Below are 21055 nucleotides of genomic sequence, written 5' to 3' on the forward strand. Positions count from 1 at the left end.
TTCTGTTTGGATGAAATATTCTATAGATGTCTGTTAAGTCCATTTGAATTATAACATCTGTTAGTTCTCTTATTTCTCTGTTCACTTTTAGTCTGAATGACCTGTCCAGTGGTGAGAAGGGAGTATTGAAGTCTCCCACTATTAGTGTGTGGGATTTAATGGATAATTTAAGCTTTGGAAGTATTTCTTTTACATATGAGGGTGCCCTGTATTTGGGACATAGATGTTCAGTATTGAGATTTCCTCTTGATGGATTTTTTTCCCTGTGACTAATATGAAATGTCCTTCTTTGTCCTTTTTGATGGATTTTAGCTTGAAGTCTATTTTGTTAGATAATAGGATAGCTACACCTGCTTGGTTCTTAGATCCATTTGATTGATATATTTTTTTCCAACCCTTTACTCTGAGATTATGTCTGTCTTTGAGGTTGAGACGTGTTTTTTGTATGCAGAAGAAGGATGGATTTTGTTTTCATATCCAATCTGTTAGCCTGTGCCTTTTTCTAGGTGAGTTGAGTCCATTTACATTTAAAGGATATTAATGACCAGTGACTGCTATCTCCTGTTAATTTAGTTTTCATTGTTGGTAATATTAATTTGTTCATTTCCCCCTTCTTTGGGATTTGCTGCTATGAGACCATCAATTGTCTGTGTTTTTGTTTGTGTATCCAACTTCTTTGGGTCGGAGTTTCCTTTGACTATTTTGTGTGGGGCTGGGTTTGTGGCTAAGTATTGGTTAAATCTGGTTTTGTCATGGAATATCTTGTTTTGTCCTTCTATGGTAATCAAAAGTTTTGCTGGGTATAATAGTCTGGGCTGGCAGACTCTTAATGTTTGCATAATGCTTGACCACAACCTTCTGGCTTGCATTGTCTCCAATAAGAAGACAGGTGTAATTGTGATAGGTCTACCTTTATATGTTACTTGGCCTTTTCCTTTTGCTGCTCTTAATATTCTTCCTTTACTCTGTATGTTTAGTGTTTTGATTATTATGTGGCAAGAAGATTTTTTTTTGATCCAGTCTATTTGGTGATCTGTAAGTTTCTTGTATCTTCATAGGCATATTTTTCTTTAGGTTGGGAAAGTTTTCTTCCATGATTTTGTTAAGTATATTTTCTGTGCTTTTGAGTTGAACTTCTTCTCCTTCTTCTATACCTATTATTCTTAGATTTGGCCTTTTCATGGTGTCCCATATTTCCTGGATATTTTGTGTTAAGTTTTTGTTTGGTTTAATGTTTTCTTTAACTGATGAGTCCATTTCCTCTATTGTATCTTGAGCACTTGAGATTCTTCCATCTCTTGTATTCTGCTGCTCATGCTTGCCTTTGGGGTTCATGATCATTTTCTAATGATTCCTGTTTCTATAATTCCCTCAGTTTGTGTTTTTTTTATTGTCTCAATTTCAGTCTTCAAATCTTGAAATATTTTCTTTCATATGTTTGATTTCTTTTTCTTTTTTTTGGTTTTCTTTAAGGGATTGGCTGATGTCTTCCAATTTTTTGATTTTTTCTTCCATTTCTTTGAGGGAATTTCTCATTTCCTCTTTAAGAGTTTCAAATATTCTCTTGAAGTTATTTTTAGGTCATTTTCTTCTGCTTTATCTATTTTTTTTTGTTCAGGTCTTGCTCTTGTAGGGTCTTTAGGTGTTAATGGTGTTGTGTTTCTCTTTGTGGTGTTGTGTGTGTTCTTACTTTTTCTACTCATCTTTTCCTCTAATAGGTGTGGTTTCGGCTGTCTGAGATTCTGTTACTTAATTGTCTAGGTGCCAGTGAATCCAAAGCTCAGATGATTGTTCCTCATGGTACATTCTTTGCCACAGTTCTCGTTACCCAGTTGGTTACTCTGTGTTCCTGGACATAACTCAGTGCTCCTGGGCTTTGCTCTGCTACCTTGGAGTTTGCTGTATCAGGCCTTTTTTGGCCTAGTTTCCCAGCTTTGACCTGTTTCTGTAAACCCTGTTCTGAACCCCCTCCTGCAGAAGTCCCTGGCTTGGAGTTGGTCCTGCAAATGTCTCTGGCTCTGGTCTATTGCCTCAGAGTTCCCAGGCTTGGGTGTGACCAGAACTGCAGAGGTCCTGGTTCAGGCCTAGTTCCTTGGAGGTCCTAGACTCACACCCATACCCACAGGGGTCCTGGCTTAGGTCTACTCCTTTGAAGGTCTCAGATTTGCATCTGGACCCTAAGCAGTCTCTGGCTCTGGCTCACTCACTAAGCGGTTACTCCCCTGTACCAGGTCCTGCTCCCGTGGGGATCGCTATCCCTAAAGCTTTTTCTTATGAACATAGGCACTACTAAGAAATCATACAACACTCATCCTGTGAAGCCAGCATTTCCTGGTACCAACTCTAGTCAAAAATGTCAGGTGAGTAAAATTAAACAATATCTCTATTTAATATACATTTAGAAATACAAAAAATAAAAGAAATTCATCAGTTTTTATACTTAGTTTCTCTAGTAGTTTGAATGATAATGGTTCACATTGGCTCCTATATTTTAATGCTTAGCCAGCAAGTAGTGAAACTGTTTAGAAAGGATTAGATGGTGTGGCTTTCATGTAAGAGATATGTCATGAAGAGTGGGTTTTGAGGTTTCAAAAACCCAAGCTATATCCAGTCTCTCTCTCTCTCTCTCTCTCTCTCTCTCTCTCTCTCTCTCTCTTTCTCTCTGCCTGTTGCCTACAGGTCAGGATATAATACTCTCAGCTACTGCTCTAGTGCCATGCCTGTCTATGTCCTACCATGATGATTAGAGACCCTCTAAAACTATAAATCTTCAAGTAAATGCTTTCTATTATGAGAGTTGCCTTGGTCATAGGGTCTCTTCAGAGCAATAAAACAGTAACTAAGACTTAAGAAACCATTAATATTTTATTATTAGAAATATATAGGTACTTCAATATGTAAAAGTCAATGTTGTAATAAAACAAATTAATATAATGTAGAGAAAAGAATATGTGAATAATATTATTAATGTATGATAAATATAAGTTATTTCAATGTTTTCTTTTATGATAAAGTTGGGTGGATAACTAGTAACATGTGAATTACACACATACAAAAACAATGATTAAATCTCATAGCTAATGTTATACTCAAGAGAGACCTTGGGTCTTCAGTAAGTGGAGAATATGCTGCTAGCCACTGATCCATCTCTCTAGCTCTATTTGGAAATAATGAATTACCCACTTTGACATATCTAAAATAAGTAAAAAGGAAAGTAAGAAAACCTGTTATATAAGTTTTCCAACAACCCAAGTGTTATTGTTTTTATCTGTTTGGCTCAAATTTGTTCCAGAAGCATCTATCCAGAGCAAAGAGTCAAAAAATACATCAAAAGACAAAAAGGGATAAATAAAACTAGAGCCATTTTTAAATAACATTACCTTTATACTCTTTTTTTTTTCTGCTTGAGAATTTCGTACATCCTGTTTTCATCAAATCCACCCCATTTGCTGTCTCTGATTCTTCTCTTTTCCCTCCATCAATTTTCTCTCTCAACGTCACGGTTTTTCTTTGAACTTACTGAGTCTACTTACTCCTGCCTATATATGCAATGGTTGGAGGGCTACCTAGTGGAGCTTGAATAGCTTCTCAAGGGAACCATGTCCCTGAGGATGACTGACATCCATCTCTCCATCAGCAAGCATCATTCCCTCAGTTCCTCTCCCATTAGGGCTGGCATTCTGCCTGGCTTAATCTTGTGCATGTAATCAGAGCTGCTGTTAGTCTCTGTGCAATGGTGCTGGTATGTCCAGAAAATACTGTTTCACTTGCAGCCATCAACTACGTCTGGCTCTTACAGTCTTCTGACCCAACTTGAGCAATGTTTCCTGACCCTTGGGGGAAAAGACTGTGCTATAGAAGTTTCATTTAGACTTGGGCACTCTACAGTTTCTTATTCCTTGCATATTAACCAATTGTAAGTCTCTATATTAATTACCATCTACTGCAAAAAGAAGGCTCTCTGATGAGGCTTGAGAAGTGCACTAACTTATTAGTGCAAACATAAGAACTTGACCAGGAGGCATGGTGGCACACACCTTTGATCCCAGCATTTAGGAGGCACATGCAGGAAGATCTCTGTGAGTTTTAGGCCAACCTGATCTAGTTCAATTTTTATGTCTTCAAAATCTACATAGAGACACCCTGTCTCAAACTAACAAAAACCCTTAAATAAATAACGATTCTATTAATCATAATTCCAAACTGGTGTGGGATTGTTTGTGCCTTACGCCTTCATCCACCCATGCATGCTTACACAACAGCTCACATGTGTACACACACAAGTTTCATATACACATTGTACATAGACACATATACAAAATTAGTAGAATGAAATAAAAAACATAAATGCCAGTATATCAATAAATATGACATTTGGATGTTTCCATTACTCTAATTGGCACAATTATACATTTTGAAACAATGTATAATAGAAATATCAAGGTTCATTATTTTGTTGTGCAATTTAAGGTGTTTAACTTGTCTATACTTTGTAGTGGCATTTCATTTGTATTTTAATAAATAAAGTTTGCCTGGGGATTGGGAAAGTAAAACACCCATACTGGCCAGCCTTACAGACTAGCCAGAACAATGACATACACCGTTAATCCCAGTAGCCACATTGGTTGCTTCATGAAGATACACAAATTAATAGAAATAGATTAATTTAAGATATAAGAGCTAGCTAGAAAGGCCTGAGCCACCAGTCAAAAAATGTTGTAATAAATATAGTTTCTGTGTGGTTATTTGGGTCTGTGCCGCTGCAAAATGAAAATAGTCTCTGTTAAGAGCATACCAAGTACCTTCAGCACCATGAACACTGCTAGTAAGTAGGAATGAAAGCTCTGGGTTGGCAACAGCTTGATTTCTCCATGTTTACTGAGTTATGTAAGTGTCTTAAGCAATATGGTCTTACCATCAATTTGTGGAGAGCAATGAATTGGCAGCCTGAGTTGTTGGGGAGTTCCCATGGGGCTCCTTTGGCCAACAACTTGATTAGATGTAACCTGTTCCTAGAATTGTTAGCCTCATTTGGTGGTGAGAGATGTCCACTTGACGGTTTGTCTTCTCTGTTATTTGATGATTTCATTTAGTTCACCTTCATATATGCATATATTTTAGGATGCTTCTATTATATTAGGTTTCCATAAGAGCCCTAAGATAGCCCTTAGTTTTAGCTGTCCCACTCCATATTCTCTCCTTCACTTCCCTCTTATTTTCCTTCAGTTCCAGTCCTCTGCCATCAATCTATAATTATATATTCAACTTCCCTTTCCTAGGATAATGTAGTCCTTCTCTCAGTTCCTTCCTCTGTGTCTAACTTCTCTCCTTGGAAATCTGCTGGCCACATTAGCCAGGATAGGCAACTTTCACTCTCTTTTTCTGTTCTCCAAGTCCAATCCACGAGTCTCATCCCCTGTCCTGTAGCAGACCACCTGCAGGGGCCTGTCTTCCCTCTCTTCCATTCCCTGTGGACTCCACAGATCCTTGTGACAGACTCAACTTTCCTCCCTCCCACCCTCTCAGCCCCACACCCTGTTGGCCCATCCCCATTCTTGCATGTCAGCTTCCAACACAGAACGAAGTTCTACCCGGGACCCTCAATGGTCACACCTGGTGAGGAATCAGAAGCACACCTACCAAACAACCCACTGCCATCACAGGGTCCTTGGATCCAGAGAGGGCTACAGAAACTGACGACCATAAAATCCACCCAAAAAGGTAAAGTCGGTGACAACACTGAGAATTGCAATTGTCCCAAACATTTAGACATCTTAAATGTCTAAAACTCAGCATAAAAGTTCAGTCGATAACAGTTAGGACAATATGTTTCCACTAGACCCTAGCAGCCCCACTACAGTGAACCATGAGGAATGCAATATGGATGAAGTATAAAACAAGGACTTCAAAGTACCTATTATGAATATGCTCAAGGACCTTAAAGAGAATATGAATAAACCCTTTAATGAATATATTAAGACACAAACAATGGAATGAAATGAAAATTGCTCAAGACATAAAAGTTGAAACAGAATTAAAAAAGAAAACCCAAACTGAGCAGAAAAGAAATTCCTTACAGCACATAATAACCAAAGCACTAAGTATACAAAAGAAAGAAAGAATATTAAACGTGATGAAGGAAAAGGACCAAATGGCATATAAAGACAGACCTGTTAGAGAATAACACCTGACTTCTTTTTATATTGTCATCATCATTTATTTTTTATTTAAAATTCCATATACATGGCAAAATATGATGTCAGGCATATAGTAAGTATTCCATTAGTGTTTTTTACTAAATGACAGACACCACCTGACATTTCTTTTTCCCACTTTTATTAAAAATAGATTCATTTCTCATATAATATATCCTGATTACAGTTTCCGTTCCTTTTACTCCTGCCCAGGTCTTCCCCACTTCTCCTCCCATCTGGATCCACCCTCTTTCTGTCTTTCAGTGTGAAAAAAAGAGGCTTCTAAGAGCTAACAACCAAACATAACAAAATAAAAATAAGATAAAAGAAAGCTACTGGCTGGTTTTGTGTGTCAGCGTGACACAAGCTAGACGAGATCCAGCTGAAAGGCATTTTCTCATTTAGTGATCAGTGGGGGAGTCCATGTGGGTGGTTCCATCCCTGGGCTGCTGGTCCTGGGTTCTTTAAGAAGGTGGGCTGAGCAAGCTATGTGGAACAAGACAGGAAGCAACTCCCCACCATGACCTCTGCATTAGCTCCTGCCTCATGGATGCTCACCTGCTGTGAGTTCCTGTCCTGACTTCCTTCAGTGATGAACAGCAATGCAGAAGTGTAAGCCAAATAGGCCCTCACCTCCCCAGCTTGCTTTTTTGGTCAGATGTTTCATTGCAGAGTTTCATTGAAACCCTAGCAAAGACAAAAACCCATCATATCAAAGTTGGACAAGAATCTATTTTTAATAAAAGGAAAAAATAACTGAGCGGTTCCTGTTTTGTTTACTTTGTTTCCATTTTTGAAACAAGCTCTCTCTATGTAGTCCTGGCTGTCCTGAAATGTAGACCAGGTTGGACTCAAACTCACAGAAATCCACCTGTCTCTCTCTCCCACGTGCTCGAATTAAAGGCATGAGCGACCATGCTCTACCTAGAGTTGTTCTTAAAACCTAAAATCCTACGGAATTTTTCTAGAATTGCCTATTCCACAGCTTCTAGACATCAAGTAGAATCATCTACCATGGGAGCGGCACTCTGTTATACTGGGAAAATAAAGCACAATGTATTTGTACACTTAAAAAGAATAACACCTGATTTTCAATCGAGACTTTAAAAGCCAGAAAGGCCTGGACAGGTGTTCTACAAACTATAAGAGACCACAGGTGTCAGCTCCAACCGCTATACCCAGAAAAACTATTCAACACAGTAGATGGAGAAAGAAAGACATTCCAGGGTAAGACCAAATTTAAGCAGTATCTACCAGAATAAAAACTTCAACCTGAAGAAGTTAACCACACCCAAGAAAACACAAGGAATAAATTATCTCAGACCAGTAAATCAAAAGAAATCTATGGGATTAATATAGTAAGAAAGACGACCATGCTGCCAAAAGCAGTTTTTTTTTTTTTTTTTTTTTTTTTTTTGGTTTTTCGAGACAGGGTTTCTCTGTGGCTTTGGAGCCTGTCCTGGAACTAGCTCTTGTAGACCAGGCTGGTCTCGAACTCACAGAGATTCACCTGCCTCTGCCTCCCAAGTGCTGGGATTAAAGGCGTGCGCCACCACCGCCCGGCCAAAAGCAGTCTTTAGATTGAATGTAATCCTCATCAAATTTCCAACTCAATTCTTCACAGGTCTTGAAAAGTTCATTTTCAGCACCTGAATTCTCCTTTCTGCTCCCTCATCTGCCGCAGAGTGAGCAAGCAACCTCACATTTCTGCCACCACAGCCCACAGCTGCTCCCTTTCCCCGCACCCCTGCAATTGATAGCAGACCAAACCATCAACCCACTAGCCAAAACAAACCCTTCACGCTTTAGTATGCCAGGTGTTTCATCACAGCCTGAGAGAATTAACTAATGTGGAAAACTATCCAGAAAGTACTCATAAAACTACAGAAGAAGAGAAAATATTTGCGAGTCACTTAACTGGTAAAGATTTAGTATCCTGAATATGTTAAGAACCTCTATAGGTCAGTAACAAGGAAAAGTCAGAGACAAGGGAAAGAAAATATTAAAACCTGAAAAAGAACATCCTTGAGAACTGGAAGAGAGTATCTTGATGGATTAGATGTTACTGCAGCTAGAGGTAAATCATTCCTGGGCAGAAAGGACTCGAATACACCGGATGTTTGAAAGACGCCTGGGAATGGGAAGTAGGAAGTCTACACAGAAGACTCTTGCTGGGACCCTCTTTACTGGCCAGACACTCCTGCTGACTCCTTTGCTTTATACTAAATACACTCCTTCAAATCCAAAGCACAGATATTATGGTATAGGTGGAAAACAACTTGGAAGTTACTCACTAAGAAAAATTAAGGCATCATATAGATCTGCCACTCCTAATTATATGCTCAACGATTTGCAAGAACTCAAAATGAATTTCTGTACAGTGTTCATGTTTATCCACCACCTCAAAAAGGCAGGTAAATGCTAAAGCGAACTGCACTGCTGGGGATCCTCAAGATGGAGCTACGCTTGATCTTACCCAAAAGACCAAGAGGTGATCTAAAGTAGGATTTAAGTCAAAGTAGCCAGAATAGAAGGTGGCAGGCTTTGCTACCCTTTCCATACACGGAGTAGGTAAGTTTATAGAGACGAGCAGATTAGCGATTCCCAGAAGAAAACAAGTGCTGCTGATTTGCTGGTCCAAGTGTTTTAGACTGTGCAGATATGATAGCTGGACATTACAGTGTATGCAGTGAATGCCAGTTACTTTGAAAACAAAGAGTTTTATATTTTGTGGATTTCATAGCAAATTAAAAAGAGCAGCAGAGGGAAGTTAGAGAAACACAAAGAGGGAAAAGGAATGGGACCAGAGAGGTAGAGCTAAGTTCTGCATACATACTAAGTGACAAGCTAGGGATGCTGGTAACCACCTAAGGGAGAGGCAAAACAAACTCTTCTCTAACTCGCCTCTAGAGGGCGGCTCACCTGTGAGTCTCTGATTTTTCTTTTTTTTTTTTAAACTCAAGTCGTTTTTATTTATTCAAGTTCTAAAGCATTCAAGCATGCGCAGTTGCAATTTTCCAAGAATCATTAATATTTACCCATTTTAGTTTCTTTTCCTTGTCTCACTCCTTTGGTCATTGACCTTTACCCCAAATCATTAATTTTTATATTGCAAGCCAAATGATTATATATAGCCAGGGACATCTCATTCACACTGTGCCCTAGCCGGCAGCAAGCACATGTTTACAGAAAACCAGTGTGATATTTTTGTAATCAGTTGAGTGTATGACGCCATACCTCAGATATTATTTTGAGGTGTAAATCAATTTGTAGATAATCTGTATATCACTTTTATGTGGACAACAGTTATAATCCTATTCTTTAAATTGTCAAAATGGTAATGATTGCCTAAGTTTTAAACAGTTGGGACCAAATTTCTATTCTTCCTGAAAGTTTCTATGCGTAGTTTTACTTCCAAGGGAACCGGGAGCTTTAACTGAAAACATATCTAACCATTCGTATCCTGCACCAGAGAGATGTCTGACCCTTTGTATCATTTATCTTTACCTTATGTCGCATCATAGGTTTTCAGTGTCATCTTTTAAGAAACCATCTCCCAAGTTCTTAAGCTCTTTGGAATATAGTTTTCTCTTTTTTAGGGTAGTTAAATAAGCAAGAACCATTAACGTTAGTGAGTTCCTTCTGCTTACTCAGAATGACTGGAAAAACAGCCAGGGGTGGCTGGAGAAACCGGTTTCTGTGAATGACTGCAGAGAGCCTTGATTTCTTTATAGAGACTTTCAGAAAAATTATCCCGGTAAACTCAGTCACAATCACAACCGGCAAAGCGAAACTAAGAATTACCATGAGAGTAAGCAAAGGAAAAGTTAGAGAAGCCTGAAGCCTATGAGCTCCCTGGGACCAGTGCTGGGGTCAGCAGCCTCACTTCCACAGGTCCTTCTGGGTGGATGGGGTTCTCCAAAGGGCCACGCCTTAAGGACATTTATGCACCATTTTCAGAGAAGACAGCTTGGCTTCTGCCTCTTGATCCTTTGTTTTCTGATTTATTTCTGTACCCCAGATGTCAATCCTCTGTCAGCTATGTAGCTAGTGAAATTGCCTGCCATTCTGCTGCTTTCCTTTTCACCCTGTTGCTTGTTTGCTCATCTATATAGGGTCCTTTTAGTTTTATGAAGTTTCAGTTGTCAATTCTTGGTCTTAATTCCTGGGGACACAGAGTACTGTTTAGAAAATCCATTTGCACACCTATTTTGAAGGGCGCTGTTTATGTTTTTTTTATGACAGTTTTAGTGTTTCAGGTTTCATATTGAGGCCTTGATTTTTCTTTTGTGCAGTTTTTTTTTTGCAAGGAATTACATACTGTCTCATTACGCATCTCAGATTTTTCTACAAAAGTCGGTTGACCCCTACATGAAAGCATCATGGAATATGTACCCTTTCTCACTGATTAATTATGGCCCAATTTCATTCTCAGCACAAATGGTGTATCTATGATTACATAGACAATCTCAAAGTTTATAAATATTGCACGTTATATATTATGGAGAGGATTTATCCTTGAGAATGATGAGGGAACAGCAGAAAACTAACTGTGGCAAGAGTTCCCATTTATTAAAAAAATGAAAAGGAAATCCTGATTTAAAAAAAAAATGAGGGTGGCTCAGTGGTTCAGAGCATTGGATACTCTTCTAGAGGGCCTGGGTTCAATTGCCAGCACCCACATGGCAGTTCACAACTGTCTGAAACTCCTGTTCTTTGGGATCCGATACCCTCACCCTCACACAGACATGTACGCAGGAAAAACACAAGCGAACATAAAATTAAAATAAATAAAAGGATAAAATGAGGGAAAAGACAGTTCTTTGAAAGTTTGGAATACCAATAAAAAAACAAGATAAAGAACCAATAAGAACTAAGAGCTGGTTATTTAAAACTATTACAAACCTTTAGTTGGATTGATGAAAATAAGAAGATAAGCAATTGCAATTAAGAAAATTAGAGTTGTGCAGAGTTATATGACAAGAGATTTAGAGGAAATTCAGGGAGACATACTTTTTAAAAATCTGCAATCTTCCACTAAACTCTAAAACACGGAGGGATTTCTTAGTACACATGACCTACTAATGGTAAACCAAGATGAGCTTGACCTTCATAATATAATGATCCAATAATATGTAGTGATGCGCAAGAAAAAAAGTTCCAAGTAAGAAAATTGTAGGGTAAGATGGAGTCAATGTAGAATTCCAGCACTCTTCCAAAGAAGAACTTACCAGTTCTCCTCAAATTATTCTGTAAAACAGAAGCAAATGAACAGTCCCATGCTCCTTTCATAAAGTCAGTATTGCTCAGAAAGCAAAAGCAAAATAATAGCCATTATAAGGAAATTCTAGGCACTATCTTTGTTGTTTGTAGATGTAAAATTGCCAATAAAATACTTTAAAACTGTATTTAAGAACACATAAAAATAATTAGCCACCATGATAAAGTTGATTTCATCCAGGAGATGCAAGGACGGTTCAGCAAACCTAAAGTATTTAATGTAATCTAGCACATTCATAAAGGTCAGAGACAACATGACCAACTCATAAGCTGCAAAACTGAATTTGAAATTATTTACCACTTCTGAAAAACATACTTGAGAGTATAGGGATACCCAGAACACAGTTCAATATAATAAAGACAACATATGGAAAACCCACATCAAACATCATCCTAAACAGATAAAACTTCAAAGAATTTCCACTAAATCAGAAAGAAGACAAGTTTGTCTCCTCTTCTCCTGCATAAAATACTTGAAGTCTTAGCTGGAATAATGAAACAAATGATTGATTTAAATGGGGTACACACAAGAAAGGAAGAAGTCAAAGACTCTTTGCTCACACATGATAGGTTTATATACATAAAAGACTCTAGGAGTCTCTGATTTTTCATCGAGTTGAACTTAGGTTGGAAAGAAACAGAAATTATTTGTTGGGGGATGGTGTGCACGCATGCGAATGAGTTTATGGTAAAATAATTATTAAATGCCCTTTTAAATGTACTATTCAATAGTATTGAATACCTGTATGTTGATGTGTACTATTCAATAGTATTGAACATCTGTACGTTGTTGTGAACAGAATGCATGTATTACTAAGCTCCATAATATTCAAAATTAAATGCATGAACATTATGTAGTATATTAGAATATGTAATGTTTGCGATACTTATTACTGATACATATTGTCAATTTGTATCCAATGCAGACTTTTACAATGATTTCAGTCAAGTGTATAATAAATAATTATGAAGTAGTTTCCCAATTTAATTCTAGGAAACTGACATCATTGTGCTGAGTGAAAATTTAGATCAAAATATCTCAGCAAACTGGAAAATTGGTGGTATGTAAGTAGCTACAGTGCAATAAAAGTGATATCATTTAGCATAAAACTTGTGCGACCAACCACATACTCTATTTATTCTCACAGGATTGCAGTAGATTGGGAAGTTAAGTTTTTGAAAGCCACACTGCTTCATTTTCTTGGGGCTAAGATGGAACTGGAAAATCAAAGTTAGGCTTTTCCTTGTTATCTTCCTTTGCTATTTTATGTGTATTTTGTTTAATCTGATAAACTGTATGGTTCATGTATAATGTATTTAATACACACACACACACACACACACACACACACACACACACACACATATATATATATATATATATATCAGCCAGCAAAGGAGTGGCTACTTTCTTAAGAACTGATGAGAATACACTTGCTGATCACTGAAGGAAAAGCCATAGACAGAAAGGAATAAGGCACAGAAGCCAGAAAACATTATCTCATTATCACGAGCAAGGTTAGCAGACGTCTCCAAGTTGTGTATTAGGGCTTCCAAGAGGAACTATTTGGAGCTTTGTGTAGTTGATAAGGGAGTGTCATATAGATCCAGGAAGTGTGACTAAATTAGAAGAGTTCAATACAGAAGGACATAGACCTTCTTCAGATCATGAACTTAAGGGAGGCTAAGAGCAATCTGATGAACATGAACTATGGCATATCTGTCAGCCATTCACACTGCTTCCCCAGAGTACAGACAGCACCACTCCTTTGCATCTGGTTTCCATTTATTCTCTCTTTTTGGTCACCTTTATTCTTTGTCTGCCATCCAATTACATCCCCAGGTCCCCCCCCCAACACCATCTTGTGTTCAAGGCTAGCTTCACATAGGTACACACTTCCATTGGTTCCAGGCACTGGGCATGGGGAGATGTTGCAGTTTGTAACTCATTTTTTGCATGGCAATATTGCTTTTGTCTGTGTGAGAATAAACAGGAAAGCCACGTTTCTTCATAATCTGGTCTTGTGAATAGACAACAAAGGAGACAAGACCTTGGTCTCGATACTCAGGCATGGTGCCTCCCATTCGCATCTCTCCAGTTTGGTCCATTAGGGTCCAGGATGCAGGGGTCCCCTCAGGCCCCAGGACACAGCAACTTGGGAACTTCTTTATACAGCGTTCAATGAATCTATGGCTCCGCTCATTGCCACCAAAAAGCCAGAATTTATTCACCAAGGCAGCATGGGTGACATCCAAAGATGAAAGTTTAAACATGTCTTGATTGCTATAGAGGGTCCAAGAAGAAAGCAAAGCCTGTTAGTATAAGGGTATAGTCTATTCCTACCTCTATTATCTTGAGGGGCAGAGCATTGGAAGCAGCAAATACAAAGTCCTGGAATATAGATGGACTTATGCTGAAAGGACAGAAAGGTCAGTGTGGTAGGAGAAAATGAGCAAGAATAATAAATGTCAAACAGTGAACAGAGGACTTTACTTTTACAATAATGCAAAAAAAGAGGAACCTGGTCAGATTTATACTTTTGTAGATTATTCTTATCATTTTTAATTTCCCTTCTTAACTTATTTAATGACTTTTTGTGTGGGGATGAATAAGAGGGTATGAATGTACATGGACTGGGGATTAGAGAAGAATCTGTGGAGATAGTTATCTCCTTTGACCATGTTGGTCCCAGGTATTGAGTTCAGTTGCTGAATTAGTCAGCCTTGGCCATCAAAGTCCTTACTTGATGAATCATCTTGCTGGCAATATTATAATTCAAACTTTTTAAAAGTTTGTTATTTAATAATCTGATGGAGGAGTTGATTTCATTGGTTAAATAAAGAAACTGCCTTAGCCCTTTAATAGGACAGAAAATTGGGTAGGCGGAGTAGACAGAACAGGATGCTGGGAGAAAGAAGCTGAGTCAGTGAGTCGCCATGATTCTCCCACTCCAGACAGACGCAGGTTAAGATCTTTCCTGGTAAGCCAGCTCATGGTACTACACAGAATATTAGAAATGGGTTAGATCAATATGTAAGAGCTAGCCAATAAGAGGCTGGAACTAATGGGCCGGGCAGTGTTTAAAAGAATACAGTTTCCGTGTAATTATTTTGGGACATAAACTAGCCATGCGGGTGGCCGGGTGCCGGGGATGCAGCCCTGCCGCTCCAATTGCAACAATAATCCCATGAATATATGTCACTTATGTTAGTTTTAAGCACTCTTAACTACCTTCATTCTACTGTCCTCACTCTATTGAAGCTCTGCCCAATAAGTTCTTCTTTCATTTCCTTTGTGTGTGTAGTGTAACCAACTGAATATAATTAGAGTTGCTTGCATGAGCATGGGTGGGGTCATCTACAAGAATGTGGACAGCAAAGACCAGAGTAAAATCAGCGTCAGGCAGTGGGGCTGTAGAAAAAGATGTGAGAGATATATAGCAGCTCTGATCAAACTCACATGGCCTTGGGCTTGCCACTACCCGGAGATAAATTCTTTGGATCCAGCAGGTCAGGGAACAGTTTCTTGATTGTCTCTGATGTTACAAAGAGGATGTTTTCTGAGCGGTTGACTTGGAAAGACTGAATATTTGCAATATTTTGTATCGCCTCATTGAGGCGAGACTGGGAACCTAAACGGGTTTATAAGAAAACATTGTGAACTTCTAAGAAGAGAGGAAATGGATAGATATGTTCTGGGTGGGGCCTCTCCAATGGGGCAGAAAATGTGAGATTTAAGATAGAATTTGATTATGCTCATGTTGATGCTGCTGTGTGAACGGCCATATAGACATGGCGGGCAAAAATGATGACATGACAGGGAATGAATTAATTCATAGTCATTTTGTGAATGAACCAAGACTGGAACTAAGTTTTTTTAAGGTATATAATTGTGAGGTTTTGAACATCAAAGAGAATGAGCTATAAAATATGGTAGCCAGCTTCTTCTGAGTCATGTACCCAATATAGTAGATTATTGAAGCAAGAATTTAGAATTTAATTCACTGCATCTGTTCCCTGGAGTAGTTCACTTCCATACCCCATCTGATCAAAAGGAATATAAACTTATACAAAAGGAGGCTTAACAGTGTTAGACCTTGAGTCTTTATTTATTTATTGATTGATTGATTGATTGATTGATTAATTGATCCTAGTTACCTTGAAACCAAGTGCATAGAAACTAGCATAGGGTAGCTGGCCAGAGACACATTGTACCATCATCACAACCAGTAGTTGGCATTGACTGACAGTCAGAACCACCATCTACACATGTGAATGAGCCTACGGTGAAGCAACATGTATTGAGTTCTCCAGTCAACATATGACACATGAACAAATCTAGTAGAGAAGAGTAATGTGCTGCCTGCAAAGCCCAAACTAAATTGTTGATTCTCTTCATTATGAGTTTTCTATTACAGCAAATGTTAGCTGACCTATCCCCTTGTTCTAGTTTCATACTGTGGCTGTTAAGAACACTATAATGAAACTCAACTGGGGGTGGAAGGATTTATTTGACTTATTGTATGGGAGAATTGTCTGTATTCTGTCAATCATATTTTGAATAAATGCTGATTGGCCAGGCAGGAAATATAGGCAAGTCAACCAGACAGGAAGTAGAGGTGGGGTGATGAGAACAGGAGAATTCTGGGAAGGAGGAAGCCCATTCCTTCCATTCCTGCCCAGACCACAGAAGAAGCAGGATGTGACCTGCCCCACTGAAAAAGGAGCCATGAAAAAAGCTGCGCTATTTTATAATGATGGCGTTCTGGGCTGTCCTGCTAGGGCACACTCTGACCCTTTCAGGCAGGTGATCTGACTATGGAACATTTGAATGTGTTTTCTGAGTGCAGTGCTGCAGCTTGCAGGGACCTTGAAACTCCATAGAGTTGTGGCAATAAACATGGCTACAGCCGGTAACTCTGCCATGAGGCTGGAATCACATAAAGCTAAGTAATGGGGTGGATCCAGCTGTCAAAGCCACAGCCTTAATCCTACCCATATTGCTTGGTTAATTAAAGACTTGTATGGTTAAAAAAAGAGAGAGATATACAGTAAAGAGAGTCAAAGATGAAGAAAACCTCTAAATGGTTTACACTGTGTTAAAAATATATGCAGGCTAAAGGTTAAAGTTCTTAAAATAAAAAAAAGAGAGTAGTTGGGTGTGGTGGTACACACTTTTAATCCCAATGCCTGAAAGGCAGAGGCAGACTGATCTCTGTGAGTTCAAGGTGTGGTGGCAGACACCTTTAATCCCAGCACTGGGGAGGCAGACACAGGCAAGATCTCTGTGAGTTCAAGTACAGCCTGGTCTACAGAGTTATTATTCCAGGACAAAGATATACAGAGAACCTGTCTCAAACAGTAAAAGTAAAAATAAAAGAAATAGAGGTTAAAATAAAGCCACATAAAGATAAAAAATACATAAAGAATCTTGATATTGTATGATATTGTGCTCTTTTTGAATTGTTTAAATGCTGTGGAAGGAGCAACAGCTGCTAAAAGATATTTGCTTATAAATACTGCTGAACTAACACAAGATAGGTATTTTGAAAATACCTTGACTTCAAAATTGAAGTCAAAAGATATGTTACTTTGGAGAAGAGATTTTGCTTTTGTTTCCACAGGAAATGAGAGGCTGTGGATTCATTCTGAGTTAGAAAACTCAGGTTTGATCAAGGAAGACCACCTGAAAAATCTCTGGTAGGAACAGATGGCCCAGATGTCTGAGTTCTACTTCCAGAACAGATTCAAGATGCTGTCTGAGATGATCAAGCCTCACAGGATACTCCAGTAAGGACTTGATCATAATTCTAAATTTTCTTTAGGTCCCCATAAGATTATCAGTGCCCCCAACCAGCTGAAAGTAGCCTGAAAAACTACACCCACATCCCCAAAAAATGGACTATGAATATTTTCCTTTGTTTAAAAAAAAGAGGGGGAAGTGGTACGGGAGAATTATCTGTATTCTGTCAATTATATTTTGAATAAACGCTGATTGGCCAGGCAGGAAGTATAAATGGGTCAACCAGACAAGAAATAGAGGTGAGGTGATGAGAACAGGAGAATTCTTAGAAGAAGGAAGTCCATTCCTCCCATTCCTGCCCAGACCACCAAAGAAGCAGGATGTGACCTGCCCTGCTGAAAAAGGTACTGAGCCATGTGGCTAACATAGATAAGAATAATGGATTAATATACATTATATGAGCTAATATGAAGCCTGAGCTAATGGGCCAATCAGTTTATAATCTTCTGGAGACCTCTGTATGATTTTCTCTGGGACTAAATGGCTGGGGGACTGGGTGGGACAGAAACCCCAATGAGCCCAGCCCTCATGTTACAGACTTATACTTTGAGGTCACAAATTGTGGACATCTGACTGAGGATATGGAACTTGGCAGAGAGAGCATGGAGATCTTGTGAGATAAGAGACGGAAGGGATTGAGCTCATTTCTCATTGTTCTTACTTTGAATCTGCAAATGTTGTTTCCAGTTGATTACTTCTGGGGAGTCCAAGAATTCCTGACAGTTCTGGGGATCTTTAGAGAAGATTTGGTAAGTATTGGTGTAGAAATCATGGTCATCTGCCATGTCCTGTTATCATGGAGAAAGGAGAGATAATACTTATTGCTTATTGTTTATGACTGAAGTGCTGGGAGAAAGAAGGAGGAGTCAGCAAGATGCCGTGGAGCAGCCAGAGGGGAAAGATGAGAGCTGCCAGCTGGAACCTTGCTGGTAGGTCACAAGATACATGGTAAAATATAAAATAGAAATGGGTTAACCAAATGTATAAGAGCTAGCTAACAATATGCTTAAATATGTTTAAGTGATTGGCCAAGCAGTGATTTAAATTATATAGTTTCTGTATGATTATTTTGTGGTCTGGGTACAAACAAGCAGCTTCCTACAACAGATTGTTACCCCATGTGGTCAACTAAATCCACTTAAAACCTGAGAGAGTTTGAAAAGGAATTCTAGACACGAAAGAACAGAATTTAGCACAGTTTCTTGGTAGCCACAATTTTTTTTCTAGATGGGCTTGTGGCTGCTTTAAGAGAGGTGCAGTAAAGAACTGTGCAGCTTCTTTTAAAAATAGCAGCTTCCTGGTTCTCCAGCACAGGCAGCTCTAACTCTTTTGGGAGGTCTGGCTACTGAGCATTTAAAGGGGGTTTGTGAGTTTAGTGCTACAACATTCTTAATGGCAACATAGACCCACTGTGTGCCTGAAAATGGGGCTGTGAGCATGGCTCACACTAAACAGACCTCTGTCCCACCATGTTGAATTGGGCAGAGCCAAAAGGCAAAACAGCCTTAGTCCTAGTAAGGCTATTAAACATTTTAAGAAGCACTCCTGGACAGAAAAGGATTTCAGATACACTGTAGGACAGATTCAGACATAAAAGAGTTCTATGTATAAAAGATACAGTGTGTTAAAAAAAATGTATGTAGGCTTGGGAGAGAAAAAAAGAGTAAAGAGACAGTAAATGTAATGTAAGTGTACAGATAGTCATAGATTAAAGGAGTAAAGATAATAAAATAAATATTAAACTTGTATTAAAAGTAATGGAGTAAGAAGAATGTCATGTAGAGATGGGAATATACATAGAGAGTCTAGATTATGTATATTATTGTGTTTTCTTTAAATTTTTGACTGTGAAGGAGCTAAGTACGGAGAGACATTTCATTGTATGGGCTGCTAAGCTAAACCAACATGTATATTTTAAAGGTATCATGACTTCAGAATTTGGGTCAAAGGATTTGTTGCTTTGGAAAAGAGATTCTTCTTTTGTTTCCACAGAGGATGAGAACCTGTGAATCCTTCCAGACTAATGTGGTTTGATGAATTAAGACTCCCCAAAAGGTTGCCATGAACACACCCAAAAATTACTTTGCTCAACAAAAAGCAGGAAGCAGTTTGGAGAGAACTATACCCAAATTCCCCAAATAATCTTTATAAATGTTTCTCTACATTTAAAGGGGGATATGATATAGAAATGAATACTTTGCTTTGGTATGGATCTTGGTCTATCAATACAAATTTAAGGTTATATGTATATTTCTGTTCTTGATTAAGGAACTGTGTTTGGGCAGTTCATTTAAAATTGCAATGTATAATTAAGAAATATAGGTTAATAGATAGCAATCTATGATAGTCAAGCTTGTAATCATGTTAGTTAGGCTTCTATGTATATAGAGATATATTTCAGATAGGTATTCTTCAAACCTTCCAAAGACAAGAGAATATGACATTTAAAGTGTTTTAAAAAGTCAGGACTTTTCATGACAATGAGACACATCTTCTCCTGGCAGCACCAATCTACATCAAGAGAATGATGGGCACCAAAAAGGCTCTTTATGGTGTTGGTTAACCATTTTGGCAAGAAACTGCTGTTACCTGGACTGCTTAATGCTATGCTGTATGAACTGGACATGCAGGACCCATAGAAAAATGACTGCTGAACTTGCTTAAATGTGAGAAGATCCTTCAGGGTTCCTGCTTCATGAAAGAGTCTGCCAGACATTCTGCAGGACACAGAAGAAAGTGACTGACAAACTGCCAATATAGGCAAAACTGTCTTTGAAATTTCCTGCTTCATGGAAAAGTCTGCCAGATACTATGGGCCTATAGGCTGAAGATGGATGCCCCAAAGGTACAGAAGAACTTAGGGTGACTGTCTAGGCAGTAAGATGTCTCTGTAAATTCTAGTTTTGGAAGTTGCTTACAATGCACTTCCTGTTAACTTAGGTAATTTTATAACCTTCTGGAGTCTTTGATGGAGTTGAAGAATAGTTACAGTTTTCCTTAGCTATGATAAAAGATAAAGTAGATATAAATATTTTATCTGTAATTCTTGTTTGACACCTGTTTTGTTATATGTAATTTTACTATGTTAAAACTAAAACCTTCCTTTTTATTTAGACAGAAAAGATGAGGTGATATGGGATTTCCCTTTCTATGCTATGGTTACCATTTGTTAATAAAGAAGCTGTCTTGGGCTTGGCAGGGCAGAATAGAGACAGGTGGGGGGAACTAAACTGAATGCTGGGAGGAAGAAGGAGGAGTCAGAGAGATGCCATGGAGCCAGCAGAGGGGAAAGATGAGAGCTGCCAGCTGAAACTTTGCTGGTAGACCACAAGCCTCATAGTAAAATATAAAATAATAGAAATGGGTTATCCAAAGATATAAGAGCTAGGTAGCAATATGCTTCAGTGATTGGCCAGGCAGTGATTTAAATAATATAGTTTCTGTGTGATTATTTTGTGGTCTGGGTAAGTGGTAACAAATAAGTGGCCTCCTACAGCATGTAATCTGGGATAAGATGTTTTAGATTCTACATGAATAATCATATAAGCATATTTGTTCACACCTGGTTCCTTACCTGTTCCTGAGGACGGACAACCACTGTGTTAAAATCAGGCCACTTGTCAACTACAGCTTTTAGGTTGAATGGGTTTCCATGGTTCATGTGAAAGACAGTCCCATAAACCTGAAAGGAAGTGAGATGGTTAGTTTATTAAGATGAATCAAAAAGTACCTTGTGTGATCTGGAAGAGACATTCCTGTGAAATTGTGACAGTTGGTG

General features: G+C 38.5%; 1 protein-coding gene across 4 annotated transcripts in view; it reads right to left on the reverse strand.

The window, feature by feature from the left end:
- Positions 1–13339: 13339 nt before the first annotated feature.
- Positions 13340–21055, reverse strand: part of LOC130880277 (glycine N-acyltransferase) — a 43888-nt gene continuing 36172 nt past the window's right edge. For all 4 annotated transcript variants that reach the window (XM_057779236.1, XM_057779235.1, XM_057779233.1 and 1 more), the window contains exons 3-6: positions 20852–20959; positions 17939–18065; positions 14935–15106; positions 13340–13758 (exon numbers count right to left, since the gene is read on the reverse strand). In XM_057779236.1, the coding sequence (XP_057635219.1) occupies positions 13356–13758; positions 14935–15106; positions 17939–18065; positions 20852–20959 (810 nt within the window). In that variant the 3' untranslated portion in view covers positions 13340–13355. The remainder of the gene's footprint in view (positions 13759–14934; positions 15107–17938; positions 18066–20851; positions 20960–21055) is intronic.

The sequence above is a fragment of the Chionomys nivalis genome, chromosome 8 (assembly GCF_950005125.1).
Source record: "Chionomys nivalis chromosome 8, mChiNiv1.1, whole genome shotgun sequence".
Taxonomy (NCBI): Eukaryota; Metazoa; Chordata; class Mammalia; order Rodentia; family Cricetidae; genus Chionomys; species Chionomys nivalis.